The following is a 24,566-nucleotide window of genomic DNA, read 5'->3' as shown; positions in this document are numbered from 1 at the left end:
TTTTACGCAAATAATTATTCGTAGATGTTTAATCACATGTTATACTTTGGCTAGATATAATATGAACTCTAATGCATAAAATGAGAACTATAAATGAAGACCTAGAGAAAGTTAAACGAAATAGATTTATATACTTCCTGGTACATCACTCAATTCAAGCCGCCCGGCGGGTATTGTGTGCGGCAAGTTCAAGACACAACTCGAATTATTTGGAAATGCATTATGATTTCTCCATGATAGTGCATTTAACCTCGATTTTTAAATGACATAGTTGGATGGTTATTTGGGTGTACGATTTGTTATGCACTTAATGCCCGGGACGGTGCGGCAAAATGTTAAGTGTGGACTCGTTGCAAGTTGCCGAGGAGGAGGTGGTGGAGTCCAGTTCAAACAGACTGGGGGACATTTACGCTTTTGTGGCCGACGGCTGTTTTCCGCAAACGATGAATCCTATTCGTAAGAAAAATCTAAAAAGATTTGCTCAAAAGTTTATGATTGAAGGTGAGAGCCTGCATGTTTTTATTAACTTTCCAATATTTCTATTTTACCATACCACAGAAAAAGGCACCACTGATTGGTTAGAGATTGGTTATATTTTATGTTGGGAGATATTTGGTTTTACTTAACCTCTGTGTTATAAATTGTACAGATGGCCGGTTGTATTATGTTGGGCCAAAGAAAGAAGAAAAGCGTGAAGTAGTTATTGAAGCTGAGCGGAAGAGACATATATTCCTGGAGTGTCATTTTAATGACATTGGCCATCACCTGGGACAGAAGAAGACCGTTCACAGGATTCAGAATAAATACTACTGGCTTGGCATTGTCAAAGATGTTGTGGATTGGGTATGCAGTGGATGTCACTATCCTGAACCCCTAGAATAACTGTTCTTTTATTTGTTCTTAACTTTATTTAGATATCCTTTTGTTATCTGTTGCAGATAAAAGTTTGTGAAACATGTCAGCACACAGAGAGAAATAAAAACTCGGCAAGAACAATACGACCTATCAAAGTGGATGGTCCTTGGGAGATTCTGGCCATTGAAATAATGGGTAAGGACCCTCATCTGCTGGCTTGACACATTCACTCACAATAAACATAATTCTGCAATTGATTTTATTTTCAAACAGGTCCATTCCCAGGAACCATACATGGAGGGAATACGCACATTGTTATCATTACAGATTACTATAGTAAATGGGTAGAGGCCTTTCCCATACAAAAGAAAGATGGGCTTTTTGTTGCAAGATGCATTTCATCATCATTTTTTAGGTGAGTCATTAAAACACTTGATGTAATAACAAAAATGGTGTAAAATGCAACATGTCTTATTTACCGAAATATGAGCATTTCCAGATTTGGCCCTGCAAAGACAATATTTTGCTCTCAATGCACTGACTTCTGTGAAGAGGTAAAGGCTTTGGTCCTAATGCCAACCTTTAAAACAAAACAAGTGTTTTATTGTGTTGTAACAGCTTTTTCTTTCATTATTTTAGGTTACTAAGCATCTCTCTGACAGGTGGAACATAGCGACCAGGTTGTTGTCAGTAGACCAGCCCCAACGGAATGCTCTATTTGATCGCAGCAGTCATCTACTGAGGGACGCCATAAAACAGATGGTGGTAGAGAAACAGGTGGAGTGGGATGATTTTCTTGATCCAGTTTTGGCGATCTTTAGAACATCAGTCAACCCTACGACAAAATTCACAGCTCACTTTTTAATGTTTAACAGAAAAGTCAGCATGTCCAGTGAGGTAAGACTGATAACTTTTAAACTAATGGTAATTTAGTCAATCTATGATTGACTCTGTTTATTATGCTGTAGCAGAATTTCATTGGTGTTATCTCTGATCTTTTTTAAGATTAAGTTTGATCCTCTAAGTTTCAATCAGGACCAGGAGGGATTTACCCTTAATGAAGAGGACACAAACTCTATTATTTCCTCAATTCAGGAACAACAGAATAATGTCAAACAGATGGTAAGGTCTGAGCACTTGTATGGCTGAGATCTTCTGTAGACATTAGTAAGAACCAGTGCTTTAAGTTATTTAAGCACTAGCATTTATTAAGAAAAATGTTTTTAAATGTTTTCTAAGAATTTACATTTTGTCTCTACAGGTAATTACAAATATGAATGTTGCCTACAGACAGGAAAAGAAGAATGCAAAACGCAAAGCTAAAAATATGCCCTCCATGACTTTAAATGTGACTGACCCATTGTTCAGCACAGAGGACTTGCCTTCAGCAAAAAAACTTAAGGAAAGCCTCTATCTGTCTTTTCCAGTCGAGACAGTTCTAACCACAGTCCAGAATGTAGCAGAAGACAAAAAAATTGGTTTAGAATATCCTCTAACAGACACTGAACCGCACTGATTTTATAAAGCACTTATTTACAGGTTCAGAAAGTGTGTATGTATAGACCCCTTTTGAGCTGACGTCACGATCATGTCAGGGCTTTAGCTGGAGGCAAAATAAAGGGAAAACTGGAGGTGGCCAATTCAAATCCGCACAGAGTCGGCTACATAGTAAAGGGTCTAATCTGACATTTTAATTCATACCATTGCTAGAAAAAACGACGACAGTTGTAGTTAAACAATAAAACTAGCGGACTTCACAGAAACGATCACCAAAGATGCTTGCATTTACAGCTCACACATTATATCCCTTAATAAACTATTGTCTTTTGTTGGTATGGATTATAGTTTGGGTATGTGTCTAAAAACGTCTCATGAAACCCCACCTAATCAGGACCCAAAGAACAAGTGAAATTATTTTTCAGGGAACGGTAACCTTTTTTTTGCGCATATACAAGCTAAATTTGTTAATTGTACAACTTGCAGTTAGCCAACCACTGGAGATTAAACATAAACAAAACTGTTTGTCGTCACTGTATCTACAGAATTCATAAGTGTATATAGAAACCCGGGAGAGGGAAAAGTGAGAATGGCTCATGTTATGTGTCAGGTGTTTGTTGAAGCTGCATTTGCTAATGTTTGCCACTGTTAGTACATAGGCATCTACATTTACATTTAGACATTTAGCAGACGCTTTTATCCAAAGCGACTTACAAAGAGTTTAGGAGCAATAAGCGATAGTTCATACAGGAGCCATAATACATTCGGTGCCAATACAAAGTTACTGGTTTCAACAAAAACTAGAGCACTACCTGTTGAGAGAAAGGGTTAGTGTATTTTTTTTTCTTTTTTTCATTTGTTTGTCAAGTATTCACAGAAGAGATGGGTTTTAAGTAGTTTTTTTAAATGTTGTGAGAGATGTGGTTGAACGGACAGAGATATCTTGACGATACACGCTTGACTTCTTTCTCTATGTGGTATGTGTGGATGTCAGACCACTTAACTGGAGTTAACGTAATCCTGACAGTTCGTCCATCCAGTGAGTGAGCGTGTACAGCTCGGCCGATCTGATTCCTTCCGTTAAAGTTCACTTTTTCAACAACAGTCACAGTTCTGGGCTGTGACTGACCTTACATATCCAAGTTAAATCGGATTCTCTCCAGTTATTGTTAAAAATATATAAATGTGCTCGCTAGCATTAATAAAGCTGCTAAGGTGAATCTTTCTGCCTCCACCTATGGTCCGCCCACAAAAACGTGTCACTATGTTTACTGACAAAAAAGGGGTCTATAGTCTCCAGCTTTCTTCAGATGTCTGCATGTTCACAAAGCAAGTGGATGCATAAGTGGTCCCCTTAGGCATTTTTCACATAGCTGTGGAACTATTACATGAACTTATATCAATTCCTGGTAAAACTTGAATTAGTTCCTATGGTGGATAAATGCCTTTTCTATCCCAAAATGTAGCAAGATTAAACAAATGTTTCTCAAATGTAAGCATTCAATCAAACGTATTGAGGTCTCAAGTTTTGCTTGCTTTTGTGTTCCATAATAAATTATTTTTTTATATAAGTGATGGCATTTGTTAGACTTTTATTGAACTGCATTCCAAAAGACAAAGACTTATATTTTGAATGTCTATTCAAAATACTTTTTGTCTGTATCACCTTAGATCAGTCATTCTGAGTATGTAAACTTAACAGAAAACTTACATCGGAATTTTGATACATGGATGATGTTTATATCCTCATAGGACCTATGGTCTTATTGTTTTTGTCCAACTGATCAAATAATTATATTAAATAACACAGGATATTTTGATTAATAATAACAATAATAACTAAACATTTTAACAACATTCTAAAGTTAAACACGTATATCTGAGCAGTGTTTCAACAAGATGTACATAAGTTGTATTAAGTTGTATACCATATCCATTTATAATGTGTAATGAATGGATATTAGCATGACTTCAACTGTGACCAAGAACCCAAGTGTTACTGCAAACACGTGCAACTTCCTGTTAATAAAGAACAGAAGTTGGTAGGTGCAAGAATGCGGTCATCGATTGCAGAAGATTTCACAATAAGTGTGACCTCACCTTACTTCTTTCATCATTGGGACAACCGGCCTCAAATTCGTTATTTGTCTCTGTGAAGCCATTTAGAAGTTTTGAAACTTCGCTTTCAAAATTTGGTTTACTTTATTCAATCAAACTTTAATCAAACACTGTATCTAAATGCAGCCACGTACGTCAGATCAAAAAGGGCGCTGTGTAGTTTAAAGCGCAGCTTTTGCTTAATTTACCCATTTTATGTCCAGGTTTAAATACGCTATAATGTAAAGTGGGTATCAAACAGATGGGTATCAAACACACTGCAAAAAATGACTTTTTTACTTAGACATTTTTTCTTGTTTTCCGATGAAAATGTCTAAACATTCTTAAATCAAGATGCATTTTCTTGATAAGTAATATGACCTAAGAAAATAAGTCTTGTTTTTAGTAAAAAAATATGAAATTTCAGGGAATTTGTGCTTAAAACAAGCAAAAATATCTGCCAATGGGGTAAGAAAAATAATCTTGAACTGAGTGACTAAGAAAAAGGTAAACCTTAATTTAAGATTATTTTTCTCACCCCATTGGCAGATATTTTTGCTTGTTTTAAGCACAAATTCACTGAAATTTCATATTTTTTTACTAAAAACAAGACTTATTTTCTTAGGTCATATTACTCATCAAGAAAATGCATCTTGATTTAAGAATGTTTAGACATTTTCACTGGAAAATAAGAAAAAAAGTCTAAGTAAGAAAGTCATTTTTTGCAGTGCAGGTGGGTTATCAAACAGGTGGGCAGGGAGTAGGGTCAAACGTTAGGCTATGCGCTGTAAATTGGGCTCTGGAAACAGTGCAGGCCCTAGATTTGTAAACATCTATTTTGTATCTAATAAACCCATCCGTACTTGTAAATTTCAAGATCTAAAGGTTTGTTAATTCAAAACTTATTTTACGCACACTGTTTGTGCTCACACTATTGCCAAATGTGAAATAAAATAATAAAATATAACAAATTGACCTTCAACATGACTTTTTAAACAACACAAGGTGAAATGTGATATAAAAACACCGATGTATTTGTACATAGGTTGGAAATTTCGCACAGACCAAGCAGCAGAGCAGTTCGTTACTAAGGAATCCTTGCTGTATTTCTCATTGGTCAGTTTTCATGGAGGCGGGGCTTCAGTACTGTATTTCTTTCCCTTCCTGTCATTGCATCGCAGTAGTGTGGAGAGGCGGAGGATTTCGTTTGGGAATTAGGAGACTGAGATGACTCTTACTTTCGACCAGGAATGTTTATTTACAATGGAAATACCTGCCTTAGAAATATAGAGGCGATAGCTTAGTCGTGAAGATAAATAGATAAACGAAAAAAATCACACTATTATTTTGCCGGGTGTGAAGTAGCGCAGACCAGCGAATGAATGTGAAATGCGCAGCACGTTGAAATGATTCTTTTACCAAGACCTTGTAGTCCAGATAGTTGTCAGGCAGGTTTCACTTTGCCGTGTCATTATTGTGTTAACTCTATTGAGGTCACTTTACAACACATAGACTAAAAAGAAAGATCGAGTGTTAACGTTATTACATTTTATATTTCTAATAATGTAATTATCTGAATCCACGTTTGTCACATTTAACTTTCTAACAGGTGTTGGAAGATGAAGGTTGCAGTAATCATAGGCTTCAACCTGGTGTTCACTCTGGTGGACATTGTGGTCACCACAGTTTTGTATGCCCATGGAACAAGCCTTGATGTATTTGCAGATGAATCAGAAGACTTTGACATACACCGCTCAACGCTTGACGTTTGGGGGATGGTCCTGATACGGGCCGTTCTTCTTTTGGGTGCCTCTATTGGGGTGTTCTTGAACAGGAGCGATGGCCCACGGAGAGTATCCAACCTGGGCACACTGGTGGCTCTCATCTGCCTCACCAATATGACTTACGCTCTGGCCAAGTTGTTGATGCTTTCTGAGGAGGTGGATCTCATGTATGACCCCTGGTTCTTGAGTTTATTCTCCTGGACTTGTTTGTCAGCAATAGTCACCATGATCTCATGGAATCAGATGACTCAGGGATCCAGTGTTGCGTCCGACAGGGAAGATAATGAGGAGAGGGAGAGATTGGTGGATAGCATTGAGGAAGAGGACGAATCCAGTGAGAAGAGTAGGAAATCAAAGAATGAACATTCCCATTCAGGGGCCACGATTGGCCGTCTGTTATCGTACTGTAAGAAGGACTCCGCATTGCTGGGCGTAGCTTTTTTCTTTCTTCTCCTGTCTGCTGTGTGTAAGTTATTCTCAAACAGCTCATTTCTATAATGCGACATGAATATTCTAACAAATGTCATAAATTCACGTTCAGTTATAATTAAATTATAATTAAGCTATTTCCTATTTTAAGAGTAGATGATGATAGATTTTAATGTTTTTAGTGAGTGTCGAACATTTCATTAAATGTAACTCACTGGTACATTAAAAAACAATCATCACCCTATTAGTAATAATTGAATAATTTACATTTATGATGCTTTATTCTTTGTTGTCTTTAATAATGGTTGACCATTTTTCAAACCATTGAATCTTATTCACAAGAGAACTTGTAGGTTTCAAAACCCAGCGGTCTAAGGACTGTTACTGTAGATTGCACATCATTTCAGTGTTGTGCAGTACCGTCCAGTTATTGCTCTTGTCTTTGTTCTTGATTTGTCACAATTTCATGATGGTATATTGCACCCCCTATTACAGCCCCATGATACCGTTTGACAAGTGCTTTTTTTTACTTAATGTTTTTTTTGGAATGTTGTTAATGCTTTTGATGTTTTCTACCCCACAGGTGAAGCTTTTATACCGTATTACACAGGAAAGGCAATAGATGGCATAGTTATTCATAAAAGCATGGATAGTTTTACCAAACCGATAATTACTCTCACTGTGTTGGCTTTGGCAAGGTGAGGCTTTCTGGTCTTTCTCACACTCTGCTTTTGCTTTTGTCAAAGTGGCTGTTTTAGACTAGCAGATCAACAGTTTCAGTACAGGAAGTGGTGTAAAGAGTTAAAGCCCTAAACCCAGTATAATGACCAAATCAGATTATATTATGAAGGCACATCTATTGTAAAACTGTATCCAAAACGTTTGCTCTTAAACTGCATTGTGACTTTACAAATGGGTTGCATTGTATTGTAATTTTACTTTTAAAGGGCACATTTTGATCTGTCTTGTTCTCTGATTGGCCATTTATCTTTTTTTTTAGCTCCGTAGCCAGTGGGTTTCGTGGAGGAGTCTTTTCATTAACATTTGCCAGGTTGAACATTCGACTGCGAAATGTTCTCTTCAGATCACTAATGAATCAAGAAATTGGTTTCTTTGATGCCAACCATACAGGTAAAATAAATCCTAGTTAACACCAAACATGGCTATATCATCGCTTACATTTTTACCACCATATGTATGCTACTTCCCATCTGCATGACAAAGGCAGACATGAAATGCAGTAGACATAAATGATTCGGGTCTCTATGGATTGTTTTACAGGTGACATCACTCTAGACTTACATCAGACACTACTCAGGTGAGCGATCTGATCTCACAGAACGTGAACCTGTTCCTGCGTAGCTTCGTGAAGGGTATGGGCATGTTCATATTCATGTTTGGGATGTCCTGGAAGTTGTCTCTAGTCACCCTCATGGGTTTCCCATACATTGGTGTCGTCTCCAAGCTTTACGGAGAGTATTACAAGGCAAGTTGTGCTTTAGATTCGCTCCGAATGGAAACAATCATTCCCACAACACAATGCATTATTGGCAAATATTTGTTGTTATAACTTAAAAAATGTAGTTACTCGGCTGCCTTAAAAGTCTTAGTTAATTCCACTTAAAAGTATTAGTAAACATAACAATTTTGCACCAAATTCACGCAACAAGTACAATTTTTAGTAGCTGGGTAACTTAATTAACTTAATCAGTTTTTACAATGTAGAATTGAAAAGCATTGTCATATACTGTATATACAATAATACTCAATGTTTTTTGGTTGGTTTGTTATTATATATTTGTATTCTATATCTATATTATATGTATAATAATGCAGCATTTTATTAATAGATCAAAAGCAAAGATGCTTTACATAAACATTATACATTCTTGACATCCAATAGAAACTAACCAAAGAAGTTCAGACAGCACTTGCTCAGGCCAATAAAGTGGCAGAAGAGACAATATCAGCAATGAGAACAGTACGAAGTTTTGCAAATGAGGAACAAGAGAGTGATTCGTACTACAACAGGCTACAAGAGATGTTCAGTCTCAACAAAAAGCAAGCGGTTGCTTATGCCTGCTACATGTGGTCCAGCTATGTACGTATCCAAGTGCAACAAACTTTTTCAAAATAATGTAACAGTTACACAATATAATTATTTCCATTTTCTTCCTATAAATCTTTTTTTTTATTTTCGAGGCATCTGAATGATCTAAATCATGATCTTTACGCTAGTTCTTATATAATTTCCACCGGTCTTTAGATCTCTGAATTGGCCTTACAAATAGCAATCCTGTTTTATGGAGGTCACCTGGTAGTGACAAATCAAATGAGTGGAGGCACCCTCATTTCCTTTATCATCTATGAGCTGGAGCTCGGAGAGGCCCTGGAGGTTTGTGCTTTTATTTTAATGTATTTTTAACATGACAGGGTGACACTAGGTCTCACGCGCTGGTCTTTTATCTTGCAGAATATATCATCGGTGTACACAGGTCTGATGCAGGGTGTTGGCGCTGCAGAGAAAGTGTTTGAATATATTGACAGAAAACCTAAACATGTTCTCGATGGCCAAGAAGCTCCGGAGGCATTTGAAGGGAAGGTGGAATTTAAAAATGTGACATTTGCCTATCCAGCACGGCCAGAAATGCATATATTAAAGGTACTTTGTACTGAAAATTGCTTGCTACATAATTAAGGTTGTTTGTCATACTTAGGATGAATGAATCAGTGTCAATGTTCCTGGATAAAAGAAGGAAACTAAACCCACATTGTGTTCCCAGAACGTGTCCTTCAGTCTGCGCCCTGGGCAAATAACAGCTCTGGTAGGGCCCTCTGGTGGTGGTAAGAGCTCATGTGTGTGCTTGCTGGAGAACTTCTATGCCCCTCAGCAAGGTCACGTGCTAGTGGATGGACGACCTGTAAACACTTACCAGCACCATTATTATCACTCTCAGGTGAGATCAATCTTACATCCTAGATTATCTCTCATTTTGTCTCTCACTAGCCAGTTTTTGTTGTTGATGTTCGTTCTTCAAACAACTTGTAGTCAATTATCTAACCTTAAGAGGGCAGTATTTTTATACTGTATATACTGTACATACTAGACTATATGTATGTTATAATGTAAATAGGTGATTTGGCCTCGCTGCAGTCAAATAAGAGATGCCTTTTTGTTATAGGTTTCACTGGTGGCTCAGGAACCTGTTTTGTTTGCTCGCACTGTTCAGAGGAACATCTCTTATGGTTTGCCTGATGTTCCCATGGAGACCGTCATCAAAGCTGCTATTAATGCCAATGCACATGACTTTATAACTGGCCTCTCCAATGGTTATGACACTGGTGAGTTAATTTCACAGCAGATGTTAACTGTAACATCTTTTATAACTTAATCATTCCTATTTTAACATATTGAAGTGTTTTCCAGAACAGCTGTTAGAATAAGACAGGACTAGGTCTTAAATAAATGAAGAGATTTAGTAGTTTTAACAAAGGGGTCATATGACATGGCTAAAACAAATATTATCGTTTGTTTTAGCTGTAATGTGTTAGCACGATTTAAGGTTCAAAATTACTGTCAGCAGTCTGGTGAGCATTCGCTTTTAGATAGAATGCATCTTTTGTTTTCTGACACTTTCATTTTTGCAAATAGGCTTACAAAAATCATTACTGGTGTGCATGTTGAGCCAAAACAATGGCACTGATATGTTCTATGACAGGGCAAGTTATTTTCTGTTAAGACAACTCAAAGATTCATTTTAGTCTGAGACTAGGCTTAAACCCTGTCTGGAAAACTGCCCCATTATGTATTATATAATAATATGTTATATATAATGTTTTTTTTGGTTCTCCTGCTTCTTGTTATCAATTTATTTTTTTAACTCCTTTTATCCTCCTGCATTTGTTTCTGTTTCAGGCGTTGGGGAGAAGGGCACTCAGCTGTCTGGAGGCCAAAAGCAGAGAGTTGCTATTGCTCGGGCTCTCATCAGAAACCCTCGGGTTCTTATTTTGGATGAAGCCACCAGTGCACTTGATTCAGAAAGTGAATACATTGTAAGAGATGAAAGAATTCAGTATAACATTGAAAATAATTGCTGATTTATTTAAAACGAACACGAATAGCTCTAAAGCATACAGTAGCTCTACAATGATTGTTTTTAGTCAGCAGTACCATGTCAACTAAACTAATTTTTCTACACTCGTATCATGAATCTTACTTTTGTCAATATTTCCACTTTTTTATGACCTTATGGCCCGGGCTTCACAGACAGGACTTAGTTTAAGCTAGGACTAACATAGTTAAATTAGGAAATATAAGTTACTAAGTTAGAAATGCCCTAGTAAAAACATTACTGGTGTGCATCTTGAGACGAAGCAATGGCACTGACATATTTAACATATGTTACTAACATTTAAGATGTTTTAGGGCGAGGTGGCTCAAACATTCATTTTAGTCTGGGACTGGCCTTAAGCCTTGTCTGTGAAACCGTACAAATATCCCTTGTTCTTTTATTTAAGTTATTTTTTATATATTATTATTTACCTTAAGTGAAGCTTATACTAAGATGTATTGCGTTGTGCTGCTGTCGTGGTTTTGTAGGTTTGTTCATTTTGCCTTTGCTTTGTTTCAGTTTCAGCAGGCTTTGAATAACTTAATGCGAGAGCACACGGTTTTAGTGATAGCTCACCGGTTGAGCACAGTTGAGAGAGCAGACAACATCCTGGTGATTGACAAAGGCTCTGTGGTGGAGCAGGGCAATCATGCTGAACTCATGGCCAGAGGAGGCCTCTACTGCAAGCTGGTGCAGAGGCAGATTCAGGGAACTGAATTAGAGGTGGAGGATATCAGCACAGCCCCTGCCCCAGTACTGAAGAAAGCAGATGAGGAGAGTGAAGAGGACTGTAAGGACACTGAGTATGAACCAAGATACTAATAGAAGGTTGATAGCTGTTTTATTTAATTGTTGATGGGAAGTCCTTAACTCTATATGATATTTTTTAGTATGTCTGGTACTTTATCCAATAAGCATCTAAAATGCTTGATGTACTGTACTGTAATGTATATGTTTTTGCAAATATGACTTGTCTTAAATTATTTAATCCATCATTAGGGCAAATAAAGCAATAAAGTGAATTGATCCAAAGCAATTGTTTTCTCTTTTTTAAATCAGGTTCAAACAAAACATGTTAGTTTGTACATTAAAATTACATTTAAAATAGATTTAATAAACATTATTATAATAAATGTATAATAATATATTTTTGTCTACAAAACTTATTGCATACAGCAAAGGATGTGCCTTCAGATCAAAGGGTTTGTAAGGTCAGGAGAAACATTTTAAGTAGCCTACCTTAAAGTTTTGAATATGCTCAATGTTTTATAGTTTCTTTCTGCACATTTATTTATTTAATACATACATACATATTTTGTTGAACACAACAGAATTATTATTTTAGTAAAAATGTATACATGAAGAAAGGTGCAGAAGGAGATGACGTCACGCAACTCCTCCCGCTGACTCTTCCGGTTCGGACCGAAACTCAGAGCAGTCGAGTGCGATCCAGACTTGAGTGCGGAGTGTGAAAGACTCTGCTGTGCCAGACATGGCAGGCTTTGCGAACAACTTGAGCTCTTATCCTCTCGTTCAGTTGAACGAACTTCTCGAAGACGACGAGAAGCTCAACAAAATGATCATTGATATGGAGGAGGTAGGTTTCTTTTTCTTGTAAACAGCCTCGCGAAAGTTACATTGTTTACTTGGATTCAACTGCAAGCACTTTATTTAGATGGGCTCCTCGTCGGGCCGTGTTTTTTTTAAGTCGTTTGTTTCTCTATTATCGTGTCATTAGAGAACTACTTACGTAGTTAGTTTTGGACGTCGCTGACAGTGTTTTAAATGTCATTCATTAAACTGTATTTTCCTGTAAAGTAAACTGGCCTTGTCACAGACATTAAAAGTGTCTCAAACCAACACTCCTGTTCAGTAATGATATTTTACTGTACATTTCAGACATACTCATAAGTGAAGTTATTTAACAGTTACATTCGAATCGGCCACATGTAATTTAGGTTTCTATTAATCGTGTTTTTTCTTAGTTTAGCTTGCAATGAAAATATAGCATGCCATGTCATAAGGGCAATACCTCATGCATTGAGATTAAGAACATTTTACATAACTTCATAAGATATTTAATTTCATGTTATTAATGTTATATGTTATAAATTCATTATATTGTTTCTTAGAAGTTGTTTTTCAAAGAGAATCTGTTTTTATTGTGGTCCATTGTTAAAGCTGACAAACTCCACAGTGGATTTGATATCAACAACTTCACTGCTCATATGATACTAACTAAACTAAAACTGATTCACAGTTGATTTTGTGTGACATTAATTCTGGATCCATGATACACAGATTTGCCCATGCCATAATAAGGTTTTAATGTGATTCTTATGTTCTTTATAATTGTTGAAGCACAAACATGTAGCTCACACATCATCACTCACTGTGTAAGGTCAAAGCTCGGCGTCCGTTGTGTTTGCAGATCATCGATTAGATGGTTTATGGTGCATGTGTTCACAGCTTTGAGTTGATTTAACCTTCAAATTCACGAAATGATGGTTAACCTTGATTTTGCTGTGTCCTGGGATCATGTTTAATTTGGCAACTTTAAGTGGCAACTTTTTTGCCATAAGGTTTGATATTTTAGTGACCTTAACTCTAAACTAAGGGTTTAAAATATACCAGGCTTATAAAAGAGTAACTTAGTCCAGAAATAGATTTTCCACATTCCTTGTTTAAATAAACAACCCTTTTATACATTAGTGTTTGAAGAAAATGACAAACATGGGTTAATGCTGGCACGGTGTTCGGTAAGCCGAGTATAGTAACATAAGCAAAATGTTACTTGCCACATAAATGGGTATATTTAGTAAAGACTTCACCATAGGCCTGCATGTTCGTGAAGGCCTATTTAAAAATAATAGATTCGTCCAAAACCAGACTTAGCCTTATGTTAGCCGCAGAACAAAATGATTTGCATTTCACAAGCGAGGGCTTGATGTATTAATAGGCGAATTGGGATGGGAGGAGGCTACAAGTTAATGTGGTTGAATGTTCCTATTGGAAACCTCAGGTTGATGAGTCATTAGTGGCAATAAATACCTGTTCTTCTGTGAACTGCTTGCATGTGATAGTATTTCTAAAGACATTTCTAATTTGTGACTGTGTGATTAAGCGTTCAACAAAAATCTTTTGCGAATGACCTCAGTGAGTCAATGATATATTTCTGGGCAGTACAGCTTTGCCTCCGATACAGTACATTCATTGTGATCATACGGTACACAGAGGTGGGGTGACCATAGATATAAAATCTAGCTGATTCAAGTCTAATCAATTTGTGGATAACTAATGTTAAGCTTCTTAACTGGTTCTCAATAGTGAGTTTGTTTTTATGTATAGAGGAAGGCATGTCGTCAAAAATCTCAATTTCATTTCTTTGATCTCTGCTTTGTTTAGGTTTAACATTACATTACATTAGATTCACATTAATAAGGATTAAAGCTAGAGACAGCAAGGGAGAGAATGAAATTTCTTTTTTCTGACAAGACATTTTGAACCACATTTTTTTCAGACATATTGAAAGTTATGAAGGATGCTGTAGTTTGTTTGATATTTTCTTCAACATCTAAACATTTTTAAGGCTCTGAACGTATTCACCGCTAAGGCTGCACAATATTCAAAACTATTAAAATATCACAAATTTGAGTATTGCTATATGCATATCACAGTTGTTTTGCAATAACATTGTCTTTATACTGCAACAGATAAATGACTGGTCACTTTCAGAAATGTATTGTTGTTCAAAGCATTGTATCACATTTTGTATATTGCATTATTTAGCAAGCAAACTTTTCTTCAATATTGTGTAGATCTGTTTCCCGGTAGTTGACTTAAAATCTCAGTAGGCTACCTCAGTGGTAGAGTGTTTCATAAACCCAAAACTGTAGTCCTGTGCTCAATGTATCTTTCGGATTTGTCAATTGGTTAATTTTGTAGTTCTTGTAGGAAATGTCCTGACGGTTGTCTTAAAACGTTCCTACACGTCCACTGTTACCTGTATCTGCAACATGATGCACTGAGAGAGTAAAGCACTTTCCAGAAAAGTAAAAATATTTCTCTTTAACACCCTTCGGTGATGACATTTAAACCACACAAGACATGTAAAAGCATACATGCATCTCCTTAAATACAATCAGATCTGTTTGTATTGAGAGCTACCGTCTTTGTTGTGTATTCTCAGATTAAAGATGTACAACAGAACAAGGAGAAGACATTGGCTACTAACCGTATTCTGGCTGAACAGAATCTTGAACTCCAGCCCAGGCTAGACCACCAAAAAAATGAGCTTACCAAACGCTACCGGTGCCTACAGGAGCAGTTTGAGGCATATCAGCTGCGAAAGTCTACTCTTGGTAAGAAACGTGGGATGCAAACCCCTTTTGCCTTCTTATGTAAGATGTGTCCACCATGCTTGCATATCTGTACTTACAAAACTGTGTTGTAATGTACTTATTTTCCATTGTGAACTTTTTCCATACGTCATTTCTAAAGCTTGAGAAGCTGCAGTGGAGAAAAGGTAAATTTGTGAAACAGCCCTCTGGGCTTCAACACATGATCGTATTGTTGTAGCATGTGACCATATTAACTTAGTCATCTAAAGCCTGTTTTTCTGGTTTGGACAATTTTCAGGAAGTCTTGTACAACTAGATATTTTTGCTTCACTTTTTTTGTGTCTTCCTCATGGAGGCAGAAGGCAGAACACTGTTATGTTTTAGATCAACGTGTCACATCTGAGACGGATCTGTGACTTCAAAGAGAACAGGGAACAGTATTAAGTGACCTTCCACACCCATGTGCTGTGTGTGTCGGTATCATAAATAAAAACGCTGTCATTGATTGCCCTTTGTGACGCAGCGGTTGCCTGGAAACAGGCAAACAACATAACAGTTTTGTTTTACCATGTACATTCTTTGAGTTATGATGTAGTCTAGCCATCTCCAACACTGTATGCTGGATACAATATTTAATTTGTGAAGCATAGAAGTGAGTACATCCCTCACATTTTTGTAAATATTTTATTATATCTTATTATGTGACAACACTGAACAAATGATGCTTTGCTACATTATAAAGTAGCGAGTGTACAACTTGTATAACAGAGTAAATTTGCTGTCCCCTCAATATAACTCCACACACAGCCATTCATTTATAATCCGCTGGCAACAAAACTGAGTACACCCCTAAATTATAATGTCCAAATTGACACTGATTTAGCCATTTTACCACCCCGGCGTCATGTGATTTGTTAGTGTTACAAGGTATCGGTGTGAATGGGGAGCAGGTGTGTTAAATTTGGTGTCATACTGGTCATACTGGTCACTGGAACATGGCACCTGATGGCAAAGAACTCTATGGGGATTTGAAAAAAAGAATTGTTGCTCTACATAAAGATGGCCAAGGCTTTAAGAAGATTGCCAAGACCCTGAAACTGATCTGCTGCACGGTGGCCAAGAACATACAGCGGTTTAACAGGGCAGGTTCCACTCAGAACAGGCCTTGCCATGGTCGACCAAAGAAGTTGAGTGCACGTTCTCAGCGTCATATCCAGAGGTTGTTTTTGGGAAATAGATGTATGAGTGCTGCCAGCATTGCTGCAGAGGTTGATGGGGTGGGGGGGTCAGCCTGTCAGTGCTCAGACCATACGTCGCACACTGCATCAAATTGGTCTGCATAGATGTCGTCCCAGAAGGAAGCCTCGTCTAAAGATGATGCACAAAAAAGCCCGCAAACATTTTGCTGAAGAGAAGTAGATTAAGGACATGAATTATTGTGGTTTGATGAGACCAAGATAAACGTATTTGGTTCAGATGGAGTCAAGCGTGTGTGGCGGCAAGCAGGTGAGGAGTACAAAGATAAGTGTGTCATGCCTAGAGTCAAGCATGTTGGTGGGAGTGTCATGTGTTCAGAGCATGAACCCCCCTTCAGAGGCTAGGCGTAGGTGAAGATCTAAGATCATCTGTGGGGCATCCTCAAGCGGAAGGTGGAGTAACATTACATTTTTGAAATGTCTCTTACATCCACCAGAGTGGACTCCTGAGGCAACATGTGAAGCTCTGGTGATCTCCATGCCCAAGAGGGTTAAGGCAGGACAGGAAAATAATGGTGGCCACGTAAAATATTGACACTTTAGGCCCATTTGGACATTTTCAAATGGGCCTAAAGTGTCAATAAAAAGTTATGTCACCAAGACAGACAGTAGTTTGCCATTATTTAAACAAGATGTTTAGTTTGTACTCCTAAAACGCAGAAGAGATTTCCGTTGCATGGGTTCACTCTACAATTTCCTGTTTTTAAATTGTGGGTTTTCATTATGACTAAATCAAAGGTTGGATGTTAACACCTTAGGTTCTGTTGTCTCTGCCCCCCTATTTTTTGTGTGACTCATTGAACAAAAGAGAAAAGAATATTACAAAATAAATAAAAGGTGAATTTGACTGATAGCATTATTTATTTATTTGTAATAGATATATAAAAATACTATTGTTATCATGGATTCTTTTGGCCACAATAATGGCATAGTAAAAACTGATACATAATATGTGACATAATATCATCAGCTGCCATTTGGCCTTATTTATATATTATTTGAATATGATACTCAGATTTTCCTCCTTGAAACTTTCTTTTGTGTGTTTAGTTACTGCTTACTTATAACCTACAAACTTGTGGTCCAGTGAGGCGCAGCTATCTAACTTGTTTTTTAGCACAGAGGAAGCAAATAGTTCCTTGCAGTTCAAGTATACCGTTGAGGAGAATATTAGCGGTTTTGAAAGAATGTAGGTTACCCACTTTTTCAGGCTGGGTGGTTATGACAAGGATTTACTGGCTCAAAGCAGCAGACAACAGTGGTAGTGGCAGAGCATCTGGACGGAGTTGCCGACCAGGCCGTCAGCTGTTCACTTGACCCAGATAAACAAAACCCCGGTCTTCGGGCTAAATTGTGTGGTGAGGTTCCTGTGTGTACATTAACCCGCAGTCATCCCCATTCCAAACGCCTAGCCATGACAACAGAACAGCTCTGTGGGGCTGTCATTGAGTAACAGTGTGGCTTTGTGCCTTGAACAGTGTCCGGGGATGGGAGCGGGAATGCATACATGCACACAAACAATCATGGACACACCCATTTGCTGGATTTTCCCATTTTGTCCTCCTTCTCACACCCTTGGGTTCAGCACAAAGCAAGCTGGGATGGATGTTGACCGATTGCAGTCCCATGATCTGTCCGACATTAGTGAAGAAGAAACTGCTTGTTTTTGTAATGGAATTTGTCTCATTTTGTTTTTAAGTAGTATGTGAAGCCAGAGGTTACGCTAGACTTTTTCAGTGTCTGTCATTTTGACGGACAGGCTCGTATACAATCTGTCATAATCTATTATTACCCATCTCTACAGTATGGTGCAAAGTGACGTCATGTGCTTATTAGCATCTTTGTAACGTCATTGCATCGTACTCATGTTTATTCTGTGAATACAAACAAATGCCCAATAAAGCCGTTGTCGTTTACATATTTACATAAAGCTGTTTACATATTTAATGTTTCTATTGTCAGACATAAAATAAGAATTACATACAAATGTTTATACAGCTCCAAACTGCCAGCCTTTGCCCACCGCACGTGCATTTTTCCAAACAGATGAGTATAAGTAATAAATGGGAAACACATAATCTGTCAAAATGACAGAGAATTTTCGGTTATCGTGACCTCTGTGTGAAGCAGCATGCATGCAATAAACATTTGATGCGCAAGCTTTTACAGTCTCTATAATGGTTTTAACTGCATATTTTGGCAAAGACAATACTATCATCCTGGAACTCTATGTATGTGTAAAATTTGCATACTATGCCCTACATATTTGATGTACACTGTAAAAGTATGCTGCATATTTTGCATAATAGCTACTGGAGTAATAGTATAAACATATTGTGTCGTTCACCAAAGTCTGACTGAGAAGTACATTTCAATTTAGTCATTTAGCAAACGTTTTATCCAAAGCGACTTAAAAATTAGGTAAACAATGATGTCAGAACTGATGAGTCAGGTGTTGACGGAAGAGATGTGTTTTCAGCCGATTCTTAAAGATTGCAAAAGAATCTGCAGATCTTGTAGCAGCGGGCAGATCATTCCACAAATTATGAACCGATCCAGAGAAGGTACGTGAGAGTGATTTTAACCTTTTTGAGATGGCACTACAAGACGTCAATTGTTTGCAGATCGCAGGGATCTGGCGGTGGTCTTGTAGGCCAAGAGCAGAGCTCTGAATTTGATGTGAGCGACTATAGTGAGCCAATGTAACTTAACGAAGAGAGAAGTGACGTGTGCTCTCTTCGGTTCATTGAAGACTACTCTTGCCACTGCATTCTGGATCATCTGTACAGGTTTGCTTGTGCAAGCTGGAAGCCCAGCCAGGCACTCATGGCAATAGTCCAGTCTGGACAGAACAGTAGCGTGGACTAGGACATGCGTAGCATGCTCAGATAGAAAATATCTCATTTTTCTTATATTGTAGAGAATGTATCTACATGACTGTATGGTGCTGAAAACATGATCCATAAAGTTTTGCTTATCATCGATCACCACTCCCAGGTTTTTGGCCGTTCTGGAAGATGTGATGGTTAATGAGCCCAGTTGAATGTTCATCACAATCTCTCGAGGAACGAGTGAACGAGGAAAGATGAGCAAATCTGTTTTTCTTCTGGGGAGAGGTTTAATTTACTTTGCAATTCAGTTTTGAAGTAGGCATAAGTAATGTGTTTTTGGACTAGATGTTTGGCCCGGTCGCATTTATTGTAGAATTTATTCGATATTAGCTCACAATTATAGCACATTATGCACTTTATTAATTGGTTAATGTACAAATTGTAACAGGAATAAAATCCAGTGTTGGACACGTTTTGCTTATTTAAGGTTAGTTTGACTTGTTCGTTTTTAGTATTTCATAAGAGCTTATCATGCATACAGTTCTATCACCGGCCACCAGACCCAGGAGCAATTGCTCAGCAATAACCCGCTTTCCTGTCATAAAATAATTTTTAAGTTGCTTGCTACTGAACAACTGAATACTGTAATTCTCATATGAATATTTGTCATCCTTTTAAATCTCAAATTTTAGCATTTAATTTATGTTGACTTCTGAACTACAGATTTAGTACTGTTGTAAACAGAGCAACAGTTGTAATCTAATTGTGGAGAACATGGTGAGATAACTGACTAGCACAACATGTGACACATTTTTCTTCCCCTTGTCTGGCTGCTTAAGATTATGTAGTTGAGAATAATGTGGTTAACTTTTGCTTGTTCACAATGCTGTGGTTTTTCACACACTCTGGCCCAACCAACACCACAGTCTGTTCCTATTCTATAGCTCACCTTATTATGGCAACGAGAGAACCCCCATACATTTTTATTTTTTGACACTGAATCGCAAGGGACAGATGAAGGAAAGTGTTTTTGCTTCGGGAAACAGATTTTACTTTTAACATCCTGTGGCAGCCCTAAAAATAATTATTGCAACTTCCACTATAACAATACTAGGTATGGTTTTGTTATGTCAGCATATGTCATTTACCATATGTAGACCTGGCTGCAACGATGATGTCATCCCCATTGCTGCACGTAAAGTTTATGAGCATGCTCCAAATCTGTTCTCTGTGGCTGAATTCAATGTGTATACTACATCACTTTGAGTTGGTTTAGCGGTTTCATGTGTACGCAGATATTTCTTGAGGCGACGCCGTGAAAAGGAAAAAAAAGAAGATGAGCTCCGGCTTCGTCTGAATGTGGCCGTCTGCCGTCTCTTCTGGTCACCACAGCACTGGAAAATAAATTTAAATAGATGTAAATCCATAAAGAATGCTGGATGGGTAGATAGGCAGATAAGAAGGGAAAAGGTTTGAAAGTTAAGGAGTCAAAAGTTATATGTTTGAAAGCTGGTATTGATTATTGTTTTTTGGTTTTGGTTTTTGACCAAGAGGTTCATTTTGTGTTTAATGTAAATCTGCACCCTCATTACAACAAGGGGCCGCATATGCAGGGTAGGGCATCTAATAAGACAACAGTCTATTCTGCCAGTATTGTAGAAAGAATGATTTCAATCATTTCATTTTCAAGCATAACAAACAGTTTACTTATAGTTTTTGTTAAAACATGAAATTAGTTTACATTTACATGCTTTTATGACATGTATTTCATATTTTAGGACACATAACCTTTTGTTCAAGTTAAGCATAAAAGGCAGTAGTAAATGTTTTACCTATAGTGAAAATGTTAATTTTAATTAGGTATATGATGGGTATTTCAATACATTTTTGCAGGCACCATTAAGTTTCCGTTGGTTAAAACAGAAAGCAGTTACTGTAATCCGACCTATAGACTTAATTCCACAGAAGTTTGGACAGGTCAAATTACTTTCTAGAGATGACTAGGCCTAAAATAACATGATTGTGTTTATTAATGTAAAAGACTGTTGACATTGTTGACTATTTGGCCTTAAGGGCATTATATTGTAATATGTAAGGCATTAATCTCATTATGATAATTCATGTAAACAAAGGAATTAGGAACCTAGCGCTGCTTCCTATAAATTTCCCTTTTACATTTTTGCATTTGGCAGACCACTTTTATCCAAAGCAACTTACATTGCATTATACTACACATTTGTTTATAAGTATGTGTAATCACTGGGTTCAAATCCATGACTTTGGCGTTATAAGCGCCATGCTATAACCAGTGAGTCACAGGCAAATATAAAAATAAACTCCTCAACAAAACTGACAAGAGTATCAATAAAACAGTCAACCTTGTCCGCAGATTTGTAGATAGAACATATTTGCATTCTAAAAGTCCCAAAATGTACACATTTAAAGAACCAAACATGGGATAGTGTAAATAACTTGTCACGGACTAAGAATATGTGAATAACTCAATTTTGACCAAAATGTCAGCTAGAACCTCATAATTCTAGGGCGAAGAATTGTCATAATATCTGAGACTTGTTAAATATAAAATGTAAAGCTTTTTTGTCTTTTTTTCTATTAGACCACATGTCTGGAAACACTTCATTGGACACATTGCTTGCACTCCTACAAGCGGAAGGGGCCAAAATCGAGGAAGAAACCGAGGTAACTTTTTTCCAGTTGTACCACAAAACCTCAAATGTATCAACACACTTTAAAGTTGTGTTATGATGCAGAATGTTAGCGTGGGCTAACTCAACCACTCATTAGACAATGATTGTGCTAATATCTCTTTCCTTTTTTCAAACCAGAACATGGCCGATTCTTTCCTTGATGGTGAAGCCCCCCTGGACACATTCATAGATGAGTACCAGAGTAAGAGGAAGCTCGCGCACCTGCGTAGAGTGAAGATCGAGAAGCTCCAGGAAATGGTGCTGAAAGGACCCCAGATGGCCCTGGTTGCACCTCAGCCTTCTCGTTCTCAGGACCTTCCCTCCACACCAGTTGCTCTCCAGAGAGAGGTCAATGGTTCCCCAATGCCGATGCCCCGCCGGGCCCCTCCTCTTCCCCCTTCTAAAGTTCCCCAATCTCCCACTATCCAGCAACCTGCAGCTGTCTCCTACCACCCTGTCTCCCCGTTCCACCCCACCTCTCCATACCCCCCTATCCCTCCCAGGGTCGGAAATCCCCCATCAAGTCTTAATCAGGGATACCCCAGCATATACATGCAGCAATTCCCCCCACCTTTGCCCCAGAGAACCCCTCCACGCATGGCACCCCAGCCAGGCTTTATAATGCAGTGAGGGTAGGGATTACAGTCTGTGGAGAAGAAACAATATGTACACTGGACTTTCGTTCTAGCCGTTTGTAGGTCCTTCAAGCTGCATGTTATATCATTTTGTGCAACAGGATGCTAGGATGCCATCTACTACAGGACCTTCAGTTTGCACTTTAGACTTTTGTATTTGATCAGTCACGGCTGGTTGCAGAGTCAATCTTTTCCTGCTCGGTCCTCTCTTCAGTAGAGGTAGATCAAGTCAAATAGCATGGTCAGTTTAAGTTTTACATGTGCTGCAAAGGTTTTCTACAAATAGTGAAGATACCATAATTCCTGAACTTGGGCTGTTCAGTGATGCAAGGCATCTTGGTTATTGGGTTAAATACGAAGAGGTATAATCTGAATGAAAATGCAAAATTATTCAAACTAATATGTCAGTTCATCTACTTTAATATTGTCTGACATTTCACACCTGCAATAGCTGCTTTAACATTGACACAAGGGATTCTTATGCAAACAGACCGAGACTGAACTGTGCCACATTTTTGAGGGGAGGATGGGATCCAATTGGACATAACGCATTTTTGCTCTCCAGGTTATCTCAGACCTTCAGTCAGAGATGTTATTTTTTGATCGGGTTCGGTTCTTGTCAATGTGCTTGTGCTGATAGCAGTAGAAAAGTGTGATTTAATACAAATTTATTTAAAAAAATAAACTGAGATTAGAAGCTACTGCTACAATAGAGGGAGGACCGTAAAGCCTTGCGTATCTTAAATATGAGCAAATTCATTCTGACGGAAGGAGTTCATTTGCTAGTGTGTGTGTAGGGGAAAATGTGTAAATGGGTTATTTTTAGTAAATTAGTCATGCGAGTGTGAACATTTGTGTGGCATATGTGCTTGTACTTTCTTAATATCCTGCATACTAAAACTGATGCTCTATGCATAATATACCATTTATTGTTTATATCTAACACACTATACATTCTTGGGCTTAATTTTGCAGCCTGGTGTGAAGATGATAATTAAAAAAGGGCTTCCTTTCTATAAACACTGAATTTAAATTGACCTCGACAATAATCTTTACATAACAGCCATAACATTTTCAAACATTTAGTATGAATCTTTGTTTTATTTGGACTTCACACATCAGGTCCGTCCATCTTTTCTCCACCTCTTCTGTATATATGTATATTATGGTTGGCATTGTCTGTGCACATGTCTGAAATAGCCACTTTGTGCCTATGTTGGGTAAGATTAGGACTTGGTTGCTGTGGTGACCAGTGTTTTTTTTTTCCTTGGCTTCCCACGCAAAAACAAATCGCCCAAATCTCCAGAATTGCATAAAGTTCTGTCTTTAAAAAACATGCCCTTTCTTGCAGGTACATTTTACAAGTGTCCTTTTCCTCAGTGATCAGTGTATGTTATACATAATTATGCTCTCTTAATTACATTCTCACACATTCAGGAAGTTGACATCATAGAAACAGGAAGAGAAGAACTTGGTTTAAATGTTGTCTTCTCTCTAATCATTGGTGCTGCAACATTTATCTGTCATTAACATTCATTTAATGACTTGAGCCAGAATATCTCTGCAATACATCAAAAAACAGGCTCAGTTTGAAAATAATCATGTCACCCTTTCCAAACTTGGGTATCTGTTTTGTTTAAATGCACCAGATCTAGTGGTAGAAATATTTGAGTACTCCATGGATGAGATTGAATGTTGTATAATGTCTAAACAGTGACTTAATACCTGTGAAACACTGTGTACTAATGGGCTTACCAACCATCTGGTAAAACAGCTTTTCCCTTTTTTTAAAGATTTTTTTGTGTTCGAAATCATTTTAATGCCTAAATATGTAACAGATTGCTTGGCTGAATGCTGTTGTTAAAATAAATAGTGTTTTGTATTCTTATAATGTAAAATATGCAGACTATCCTAAACTAGGTATTGTTCATGGAAAGTGATATAAATAGTCAAGTGAACTGACTGTTCTATGTTAAAGGTAATAAATTGTATCCCATCATTCTTCTCTGAGTGAACCTTTTC

At 37.6% G+C, this 24,566-nt stretch overlaps 3 protein-coding genes across 3 annotated transcripts; all 3 read left to right on the top strand.

The window, feature by feature from the left end:
* The first annotated feature begins 169 nt into the window (after positions 1-169).
* zgc:113436 (uncharacterized protein LOC503528 homolog) lies at positions 170-3,895 on the top strand. Its single transcript, XM_056746106.1, has 8 exons — positions 170-501; positions 650-843; positions 939-1,050; positions 1,129-1,270; positions 1,355-1,409; positions 1,495-1,752; positions 1,861-1,977; positions 2,117-3,895. Exons 1-8 carry the CDS (start codon positions 333-335, stop codon positions 2,369-2,371), a joined length of 1,302 nt encoding a protein of 433 aa, XP_056602084.1. The 5' UTR covers positions 170-332; the 3' UTR covers positions 2,372-3,895.
* A 1,745-nt stretch (positions 3,896-5,640) lies between these two features.
* On the top strand, positions 5,641-11,800 carry abcb9 (ATP-binding cassette, sub-family B (MDR/TAP), member 9). Its single transcript, XM_056747156.1, has 11 exons — positions 5,641-6,699; positions 7,246-7,360; positions 7,663-7,802; positions 7,952-8,148; positions 8,566-8,763; positions 8,929-9,057; positions 9,136-9,324; positions 9,446-9,619; positions 9,845-10,004; positions 10,579-10,715; positions 11,294-11,800. Exons 1-11 carry the CDS (start codon positions 6,069-6,071, stop codon positions 11,594-11,596), a joined length of 2,373 nt encoding a protein of 790 aa, XP_056603134.1. The 5' UTR covers positions 5,641-6,068; the 3' UTR covers positions 11,597-11,800.
* A 403-nt stretch (positions 11,801-12,203) lies between these two features.
* vps37ba (VPS37B subunit of ESCRT-I a) lies at positions 12,204-24,549 on the top strand. The gene is made up of 4 exons (XM_056746736.1): positions 12,204-12,371; positions 14,964-15,135; positions 21,819-21,901; positions 22,048-24,549. The coding sequence occupies exons 1-4, from the start codon at positions 12,267-12,269 to the stop codon at positions 22,537-22,539; spliced, it is 852 nt and encodes a 283-aa protein (XP_056602714.1). The 5' UTR covers positions 12,204-12,266; the 3' UTR covers positions 22,540-24,549.
* Positions 24,550-24,566: the final 17 nt, after the last annotated feature.

The sequence above is a fragment of the Triplophysa dalaica genome, chromosome 4 (genome assembly GCF_015846415.1).
Source record: "Triplophysa dalaica isolate WHDGS20190420 chromosome 4, ASM1584641v1, whole genome shotgun sequence".
Taxonomy (NCBI): Eukaryota; Metazoa; Chordata; class Actinopteri; order Cypriniformes; family Nemacheilidae; genus Triplophysa; species Triplophysa dalaica.
Note: the sequence above shows the minus strand (reverse complement) of the source record. Positions and strands in the feature narration are given on the sequence as shown.

What these genes read in the sequence shown, in the direction of transcription:
- zgc:113436 (XM_056746106.1), top strand. Translation starts at nt 333, where the DNA reads ATGTTAAGTGTGGACTCGTTGCAAGTTGCCGAGGAGGAGGTGGTGGAG. An exon ending in AAGTCAGCATGTCCAGTGAG is followed by an intron (nt 1,753 to 1,860) that starts GTAAGACTGATA and finishes ATCTTTTTTAAG; the next exon opens with ATTAAGTTTGATCCTCTAAG. An exon ending in AGAATAATGTCAAACAGATG is followed by an intron (nt 1,978 to 2,116) that starts GTAAGGTCTGAG and finishes TTGTCTCTACAG; the next exon opens with GTAATTACAAATATGAATGT.
- vps37ba (XM_056746736.1), top strand. Translation starts at nt 12,267, where the DNA reads ATGGCAGGCTTTGCGAACAACTTGAGCTCTTATCCTCTCGTTCAGTTG. An exon ending in TGATCATTGATATGGAGGAG is followed by an intron (nt 12,372 to 14,963) that starts GTAGGTTTCTTT and finishes GTGTATTCTCAG; the next exon opens with ATTAAAGATGTACAACAGAA. An exon ending in AAATCGAGGAAGAAACCGAG is followed by an intron (nt 21,902 to 22,047) that starts GTAACTTTTTTC and finishes TTTTCAAACCAG; the next exon opens with AACATGGCCGATTCTTTCCT.
- abcb9 (XM_056747156.1), top strand. Translation starts at nt 6,069, where the DNA reads ATGAAGGTTGCAGTAATCATAGGCTTCAACCTGGTGTTCACTCTGGTG. An exon ending in GCTACATGTGGTCCAGCTAT is followed by an intron (nt 8,764 to 8,928) that starts GTACGTATCCAA and finishes ACCGGTCTTTAG; the next exon opens with ATCTCTGAATTGGCCTTACA. An exon ending in ATTCAGAAAGTGAATACATT is followed by an intron (nt 10,716 to 11,293) that starts GTAAGAGATGAA and finishes GCTTTGTTTCAG; the next exon opens with TTTCAGCAGGCTTTGAATAA.